We start from the raw sequence: 9,641 nt of genomic DNA on the forward strand, positions 1-9,641 counted from the left end.
TACCTGCTGGTTACTGACCCAACACTCTAACCGCTAGGCTACCTGCTGGTTACTAGTCCAACGCTCTAACCACTAGGCTACCTGCTGGTTACTGGCCCAACGCTCTAACCACTAGGCTACCTGCTGGTTACTGGCCCAACACTCTAACCACGAGGCTACCTGCCGCCCCAGTAATGATGACCTACATTAGGTAGGCTAATGTGCTACATGTCTTCATACAGCTTCTTTACTGCGATATGTAGGGTGTTAAAAGACTAGCTCTGAGGCCATGTCTAGACTTGACAGTTAATGCAGTTTTTGAGTCCTTTTCATGGATTTCCAAACGCATCATGCGTCTACACTTATGTCCGGATTTCCCTTTTCAGTTCCTTTCTGCAGGTTAGAATCTGCTAACCATAACTTAACGGTAGTAGCCAGTTTACATCTGTAGCTAGTAGGGCTGGATGCTGTAGCATATTTGATGATATACCGGTATTGATGCAGGGATCGGTTTGGGTTTTTACTTTACCTTCTATATCAGTATTTGAATGCTTGGTTTGTTACATGTGATACGCAGTGGGTAACGTCCATTTTTATATTTTGACTTCGCTACTTGAGTCATCTCTCACCGCTCTCTCCATGCCGCTTTTCACACAGACCTAGCCACGCCCCCTGTCACTCAAGGAGCGCGTTTGTTGTTCCTCAACCATGTTGGCTAGCTAGCTAACGAAGAGACTGTTGTGTTCAGTCTACATGGTCAGTGTTGATGACTACCATGTTGGCTAGCTAGCTAGCTAACCAAGATACAGTTGTGTTCAGTCTACATGGTCAGTGTTGATGACAACCATGTTGGCTAGCTAGCTAACCAAGATACAGTTGTGTTCAGTCTACATGGTCAGTGTTGATGACAACCATGTTGGCTAGCTAGCTAACCAAGATACAGTTGTGTTCAGTCTACATGGTCAGTGTTGATGACAACGATACTGTTTCCACTTTGCATCTTAATAAAAATCCACTATCGTTTTATCATTACACTATTAGTTTTTGTTTCTTACATCAGCAAACAGCAAGTTTTAGCTAAATTGTGTTAGTGTCTAATACTAATCACTATTTAGCTGGCTAACTAGCTAATAAAAGTACTGAGTCAGAGCAAATGTAGCTAGCTAATACAGCCTGATACCAGTGATGGTGGAGGCCTAAATCAGCATGTAGTTTGGTTTGTGCAACAGTATCTTCTAAATCAAAGAGGAATAGGTGAAGCATGAATATGTTGGCTACCTAATATAACCAAAGATTATAGGAAACACTGACCATCACTTTGGTTCCTACCCTGTCACAATAACAGCTCCTGGGCGTTTTCATTCGTTGTCATGTCAAACACTGTATTCAAAGTGCCCACTATTATTTATATTCTAACTATAGAATTAGAATTAACATATTTGCATAATTCCAACAGTTCACCCAAGTGTTATAATCTAAATCGTCAATTGGAACATTTGGTTAAAAATAAAGCTTTGTTTATTTGGCCCATTTTTTATTTAACCTTTATTTAACCAGGCAAGTCAGTTAAGAACAAATTCTTATTTACAATGACAGCCTAGGAACAGTGGGTTAACTGCCTTGTTCAAGGGCAGAACGACAGATTTTTACCTTGTCAGCTCAGGGATTCGATCGAGCAACCTTTCAGTTACTGGCCCAATGCTCTAACCACTAGGCTACCTGCCGCCCCATATTGTGCAGCCATGTGGAAATGATCTCAAATGCAGAAATGTATGAAAAATATCGAAAAATACAGTGATATTTTGACCATATTGCCCAGCCCTAGTAACTAGCTAGCGAGCAATGCTAAGGAGGTTAGCAGAACTCAAATGCTAGCTGACTAGCATTTCAGGCCAACAAACATGTTCCTCACTGCTAGGACCGTATTTCCTCCAACATGTCGTTCCTAGCGTGTGAGGAACATTAAAAAGGTGCCTCTCGCTCCCGAAACACACGTTTTTCTGGAGACTTGAGGGCAGAGTGCTGACGACGTCACCCACTGCTTGTATCCGGTAGCCTGATTGAGCCATACTGAGGAGAAATCCAATGTGTCCCTGAACACAATCAGATCGCAACGCGACCTGTCTTTTCAATGCCATCTTCGTATTCTGATCGCAGAAGTCGCATGTAAATGTCAAGTTGTAGACGAGGCCTGATATGTAGGGTGGAGTAATTAATGACGGCTTTCCCAGGCATCGCGGGCGGTGGACGGCTTGGCATCGCGGGCGGTGGACGGCTTGGCGTCGCGGGCAGTGGACGGCTTGGCATCGCGGGCGGTGGACGGCTTGGCATCGCGGGCAGTGGACGGCTTGGCATCGGGGGCAGTGGACGGCTTGGCAGACGGTCAGGTGCTGGGAGAGGCACGCAAACAGCTCAAGGAGGAAACTCAGCTACGATTGGTCAGTTTCTCTCTCTCTCTCTCTCTCTCTCTCTCCCTTTCTCTGAGAAATATCATATCCCTCCTTAATACATCGCTCCCGTATTAACCCATCCCTCCCTCCCTCCCTCATCCTGTATTAACCCATCCCTCCCTCCCTCCCTCATCCTGTATTAACCCATCCCTCCCTCATCCTGTATTAACCCATCCCTCCCTCCCTCCCTCATCCTGTATTAACCCATCCCTCCCTCCCTCCCTCATCCTGTATTAACCCATCCCTCCCTCCCTCCCTCATCCTGTATTTGTAACAGCTGTCTTCAGAAACGGACCAAAATGCGGCGGAGTTAGTGTTCAACATGATTTAATAAACGGAACACTATGCAATTTACAAAAACAAGAAAAACTGACAGTCAACACAGTCCTGTCAGGTGCAACCACAATGACAAGAACAATTACCCACGAAACACAAAGGAAACGTAGGCAACTTATGTGTTACTCCCAATCAACCACAACCCTCTACAGCTGTGCCTGATTGGAAGTCACACGGCCAAAATCAATGAAACAATAAAAACACACACAAAAACCCTGCCACATCCTGACCAAAACTAATCCAATTGCTCCCTCTGCTGGTCAGGATGTGACAGTATTAACCCATCCCTCCCTCCCTCCCTCCCTCATCCTGTATTAACCCATCCCTCCCTCCCTCCCTCCCTCATCCTGTATTAACCCATCCCTCCCTCCCTCCCTCATCCTGTATTAACCCATCCCTCCCTCCATCCCTCCCTCATCCTGTATTAACCCATCCCTCCCTCCCTCCCTCATCCTGTATTAACCCATCCCTCCCTCCCTCCCTCCCTCATCCTGTATTAACCCATCCCTCCCTCCCTCCCTCATCCTGTATTAACCCATCCCTCCCTCCCTCCCTCATCCTGTATTAACCCATCCCTCCCTCCCTCCCTCATCCTGTATTAACCCATCCCTCCCTCCCTCCCTCATCCTGTATTAACCCATCCCTCCCTCCCTCATCCTGTATTAACCCATCCCTCCCTCCCTCCCTCATCCTGTATTAACCCATCCCTCCCTCCCTCCCTCATCCTGTATTAACCCATCCCTCCCTCCCTCATCCTGTATTAACACATCCCTCCTTCCCTCATCTTGTATTAACCCCTCCCTCCCTCCCTCCCTCCCTCCCTCCCTCCCTCCCTCCCTCCCTCATCCTGTATTAACACATCCCTCCTTCCCTCATCCTGTATTAACCCATCCCTCCCTCCCTCCCTCCCTCCCTCCCTCCCTCATCCTGTATTAACCCATCCCTCCCTCCCTCATCCTGTGTTAACCCATCCCTCCCTCCCTCCCTTCATCCTGTGTTAACCCATCCCTCCCTCCATCCCTCATCCTGTATTAACCCATCCCTCCCTCCCTCCCTCCCTCATCCTGTATTAACCCATCCCTCCCTCCCTCCCTAATCCTGTATTAACCCATCCCTCCCTCCCCCCTCCCTCCCTCCCTCATCCTGTATTAACCCATCCCTCCCCTCCATCCCTCCCTCATCCTGTATTAACCCATCCCTCCCTCCATCCCTCCCTCATCCTGTATTAACCCATCCCTCCCTCCCTCCCTCATCCTGTATTAACCCATCCCTCCCTCCCTCCCTAATCCTGTATTAACCCATCCCTCCCTCCCCCCTCCCTCCCTCCCTCATCCTGTATTAACCCATCCCTCCCTCCCTCCCTCCCTCATCCTGTATTAACCCATCCCTCCCTCCATCCCTCCCTCATCCTGTATTAACCCATCCCTCCATCCCTCCCTCCCTCCCTCATCCTGTATTAACCCATCCCTCCCTCCTTCCCTCCCTCCATCCCTCCCTCCCTCCCTCCCTCATCCTGTATTAACCCATCCCTCCCTCCTTCCCTCCCTCCATCCCTCCCTCCCTCCCTCCCTCATCCTGTATTAACCCATCCCTCCCTCCTTCCCTCCCTCCATCCCTCATCCTGTTTTAACCCATCCCTCCCTCCCTCCCTCATCCTGTATTAACCCATCCATCCCTCCCTCCCTTCCTCATCCTGTATTAACCCATCCCTCCCTCCCTCCCTCATCCTGTATTAACCCATCCCTCCCTCCCTCCCTCCCTCCCTCATCCTGTATTAACCCATCCCTCCCTCCCTCCCTCATCCTGTATTAACCCATCCCTCCCTCCCTCCCTCCCTCCCTCCATCCCTCCCTCCCTCCCTCCCTCATTCTGTATTAACCCATCCCTCCCTCCTTCCCTCCCTCCATCCCTCCCTCCCTCCCTCCCTCATCCTGTATTAACCCATCCCTCCCTCCTTCCCTCCCTCCATCCCTCCCTCCCTCCCTCCCTCATCCTGTATTAACCCATCCCTCCCTCCTTCCCTCCCTCCATCCCTCATCCTGTTTTATCCCATCCCTCCCTCCCTCCCTCATCCTGTATTAACCCATCCCTCCCTCCCTTCCTCATCCTGTATTAACCCATCCCTCCCTCCCTCCCCTCATCCTGTATTAACCCATCCCTCCCTCCCTCCCTCCCTCATCCTGTATTAACCCATCCCTCCCTCCCTCCCTCATCCTGTATTAACCCATCCCTCCCTCCCTCCCTCCCTCCCTCCCTCATCCTGTATTAACCCATCCCTCCCTCCCTCCCTCCCTCCCTCCCTCCCTCCCTCCCTCATCCTGTATTAACCCATCCCTCCCTCATCCTGTATTAACTCATCCCTCCCTCCCTCCCTCATCCTGTATTAACCCATCCCTCCCTCCCTCCATCCCTCCCTCCCTCATCCTGTATTAACCCCTCCCTCCCTCCCTCATCCTGTATTAACCCATCCCTCCCTCCCCCCTCATCCTGTATTAACCCATCCCTCCTCCCTCATCCTGTATTAACCCCTCCCTCCCTCCATCCCTCATCCTGTATTAACCATCCCTCCCTCCATCCCTCATCCTGTATTAACCCATCCCTCCCTCCCTCCCTCATCCTGTATTAACCCATCCCTCCATCCCTCCCTCCCTCCCTCCTCATCCTGTATTAACCATCCCTCCCTCCATCCCTCATCCTGTATTAACCCATCCCTCCCTCCCTCATCCTGTATTAACCCATCCCTCCATCCCCCATCCTGTATTAACCCATCCCTCCCTCCATCCCTCCCTCATCCTGTATTAACCCATCCCTCCCTCCCTCCCTCATCCTGTATTAACCCATCTCTCCCTCCCTCCCTCATCCTGTATTAACCCATCCCTCCCTCACTCATCCTGTATTAACCCATCCCTCCCTCACTCATCCTGTATTAACCCATCCCTCCCTCCCTCCCTCCCTCCCTCATCCTGTATTAACCCATCCCTCCCTCCCTCCCTCCCTCATCCTGTATTAACCCCTCCCTCCCTCCCTCATCCTGTATTAACCCATCCCTCCCTCCCTCCCTCATCCTGTATTAACCCATCCCTCCCTCCCTCCCTCATCCTGTATTAACCCATCCCTCCCTCATCCTGTATTAACCCATCCATCCCTCCCTCCCTCACTCATCCTGTATTAACCCATCCCTCCCTCCCTCCCTCCCTCATCCTGTATTAACCCATCCCTCCCTCCCTCATCCTGTATTAACCCATCCCTCCCTCCCTCCCTCATCCTGTATTAACCCATCCCTCCCTCCCTCCCGTATTAACCCATCCCTCCCTCCATCCCTCCCTCCCTCCCTCATCCTGTATTAACCCCTCCCTCCCTCCCTCCATCCCTCCCTCATCCTGTATTAACCCCTCCCTCCCTCCATCCCTCCCTCATCCTGTATTAACCCCTCCATCCCTCCCTCCCTCCCTCCCTCATCCTGTATTAACCCATCCCTCCCTCCCTCCCTCCCTCATCCTGTATTAACCCATCCCTCCCTCACTCCCTCCCTCCCTCCCTCCCTCCCTCCCTCCCTCCCTCCCTCCCTCCCTCATCCTGTATTAATCTGTCTCTCTCTCTCATGTCTCTCTCTCTCGTGTCTGTCTCTCTCTCTCTGTCTCCAGGATGTAGAGAAGGAGTTGGAGGTTCAGATCGGTATGAAGCAGGAGATGGAGCTGTCTATGAAGATGTTAGAGACGGATATGTGTGAGAAACAGGATGCTCTGGTGGAGCTCCGACAACAGCTGGAAGACCTCAGGGCCCTCAACCAGCAGCTAGCGCAGAGGTCCCAGGTAGGCCTAGAAACACACCGTTTATCACAGCTGGAAAACCTCAGGGCCCTCAACCACCGTTTATCACAGTGACCAGTGACTTGACTCCTCTACCCCTCCAGTATCAGAGTCCAGTGATATTAAGGGACCCTGTGTATAGTATGGTATTAACCATAGAGGTTAAGGGACCCTGTGTATAGTATGGTATTAACCATAGAGGTTAAGGGACCCTGTGTATAGTATGGTATTAACCATAGAGGTTAAGGGACCCTGTGTATAGTATGGTATTAACCATGAGGAGGGCCCGTGTAAGGGACCGGGGGGCCCTGTGTATAGTATGGTATTAACCATAGAGGTTAAGGGACCCTGTGTATAGTATGGTATTAACCATAGAGGTTAAGGGACCCTGTGTATAGTATGGCCTGAGGTTAGGGACCCGGAGTAGGCCAGAGGTTAAGGGACCCTGTGTATAGTATGGCCTGAGGTTAGGGACCCGGATAGAGGTCCTGAGGACGGGACCCTGTGTATAGTATGGTATTAACCATAGAGGTTAAGGGACCCTGTGTATAGTATGGTATTAACCATAGAGGTTAAGGGACCCTGTGTATAGTATGGTATTAACCATAGAGGTTAAGGGACCCTGTGTATAGTATGGTATTAACCATAGAGGTTGGGACCCGGGGGACCGGGGGGACCCTGTGTATAGTATGGTATTAACCATAGAGGTTAAGGGACCCTGTGTATAGTATGGTATTAACCATAGAGGTTAAGGGACCCTGTGTATAGTATGGTATTAACCATAGAGGTTAAGGGACCCTGTGTATAGTATGGTATTAACCATAGAGGTTAAGGGACCCTGTGTATAGTATGGTATTAACCATAGAGGTTAAGGGACCCTGTGTATAGTATGGTATTAACCATAGAGGTTAAGGGACCCTGTGTATAGTATGGTATTAACCATAGAGGTTAAGGGACCCTGTGTATAGTATGGTATTAACCATAGAGGTTAAGGGACCCTGTGTATAGTATGGTATTAACCATAGAGGTTAAGGGACCCTGTGTATAGTATGGTATTAACCATAGAGGTTAAGGGACCCTGTGTATAGTATGGTATTAACCATAGAGGTTAAGGGACCCTGTGTATAGTATGGTATTAACCATAGAGGTTAAGGGACCCTGTGTATAGTATGGTATTAACCATAGAGGTTAAGGGACCCTGTGTATAGTATGGTATTAACCATAGAGGTTAAGGGACCCTGTGTATAGTATGGTATTAACCATAGAGGTTAAGGGACCCTGTGTATAGTATGGTATTAACCATAGAGGTTAAGGGACCCTGTGTATAGTATGGTATTAACCATAGAGGTTAAGGGACCCTGTGTATAGTATGGTATTAACCATAGAGGTTAAGGGACCCTGTGTATAGTATGGTATTAACCATAGAGGTTAAGGGACCCTGTGTATAGTATGGTATTAACCATAGAGGTTAAGGGACCCTGTGTATAGTATGGTATTAACCATACTGTGTATATAAAGGGATGTTCTTCTTTCTATTTTTGGTGTTCTACTTTAGTGTATAGTGGTAGTGGTAGTAGTAGTGGTGGTGGTGGTGGTAGTGGTAGTAGTAGTGGTAGTAGTAGTGGTAGTGGTAGTAGTAGTGGTAATGGTGGTGGTAGTGGTAGTAGTAGTGGTAGTAGTAGTGGTAGTGGTAGTAGTAGTGTTAGTGGTGGTAGTAGTGAGTGTTAGTGGTGGTAGTAGTGGTAGTAGTAGTGGTGGTAGTAGTGGTGGTGGTGGTAGTGGTGGTGATAGTTGTAGTGGTGGTGGTAGTAGTGGTGGTAGTAGTAGTGGTAGTAGTGGTGGTAGTAGTGGTGGTAGTAGTGGTAGGTGGTAGTGCTGGTGGTAGTGGTGGTGGTAGTAGTAGTGTAGTAGTGGTGGTGGTAGTAGTAGTAGTGGTGGTAGTGCTGGTGGTAGTGGTGGTGGTAGTAGTAGTGATAGTTGTAGTGGTAGTTGTAGTGGTGGTGGTAGTGGTAGTAGTAGTGGTAGTAGTGGTAGTAGTAGTGGTAGTAGTGGTGGTAGTAGTAGTAGTGGTAGTGGTGGTGGTAGTAGTAGTGGTAGTAGTAGTAGTGGTGGTAGTGCTGGTGGTGGTAGTAGTGCTGGTGGTAGTGGTGGTGGTAGTAGTAGTGGTGGTGGTAGTAGTAGTGGTGGTAGTAGTGGTATTGGTAGTGCTGGTGGTAGTAGTGGTAGTGGTGGTGGTAGTAGTAGTGTAGTAGTGGTGGTAGTAGTAGTGGTGGTAGTGCTGGTGGTAGTAGTAGTGGTAGTAGTGGTGGTAGTGCTGGTGGTGGTAGTAGTAGTGGTGGTAGTGCTGGTGGTGGTAGTAGTAGTGGTAGTTGTAGTAGTGGTAGTATTGGTAGTAGTGATGCTGGTAGTAGTGGTGGTGGTGGTGGTTGTAGTAGTAGTAGTAGTAGTGCTGGTGGTAGTGGTGGTGGTAGTAGTAGTGGTAGTGGTAGTGGTGGTAGTAGTAGTGCTGCTGGTAGTAGTGGTGGTAGTAGTAGTGCTGCTGGTAGTAGTGGTGGTGGTGGTAGTAGTGGTAGTAGTGGTGGTAGTAGTAGGAGTGGTGGTAGTGTTAGTAGTGGTGGTGGTAGTAGTGGTTCTGGTAGTGTAGTGCTGCTTGTAGTAGTGGTGGTGGTGGTGGTGGTAGTGGTGGTAGTGTAGTGCTGCTGGTGGTGGTGGTGGTAGTAGTGATGGTGGTAGTGGTGGTGGTGGTCGTGTAGTGGTGGTGGTGGTGGTGGTAGTAGTAGTAGTGGTGGTAGTGGTGGTAGTAGTGGTAGTGGTAGCAGTGGTGTTAGTGGTGGTAGTAGTAGTAGTGGTAATGGTGGTGGTAGTAGTAGTGGTGGTAGTAGTGGTAGTGGTAGCAGTGGTGTTAGTGGTGGTAGTAGTAGTAGTGGTAATGGTGGTGGTAGTAGTAGTAGTGGTGGTAGTAGTGGTGGTGGTGGTAGTGGTGGTAGTAGTTGTGGTGGTGATAGTTGTAGTGGTGGTGGTAGTGGTAGTAGTGGTGGTAGTAGTAGTGGTAGTAGTGGTGGTAGTA

At 49.6% G+C, this 9,641-nt stretch overlaps 1 protein-coding gene across 3 annotated transcripts in view; it reads left to right on the plus strand.

The window, feature by feature from the left end:
- LOC106585993 (protein RUFY3) overlaps positions 1–9,641 on the plus strand; it is an 87,243-nt gene that overhangs the window by 49,038 nt on the left and 28,564 nt on the right. For all 3 annotated transcript variants that reach the window (XM_082968759.1, XM_082968760.1, XM_082968761.1), the window contains 2 exons: positions 2,211–2,417; positions 6,410–6,577. In XM_082968759.1, coding sequence (XP_082824885.1) covers positions 2,211–2,417; positions 6,410–6,577 — 375 coding nt within the window. The remainder of the gene's footprint in view (positions 1–2,210; positions 2,418–6,409; positions 6,578–9,641) is intronic.

This window comes from Salmo salar, chromosome 24, assembly GCF_965601325.2.
Source record: "Salmo salar chromosome 24, fSalSal1, whole genome shotgun sequence".
NCBI lineage: Eukaryota > Metazoa > Chordata > Actinopteri > Salmoniformes > Salmonidae > Salmo > Salmo salar.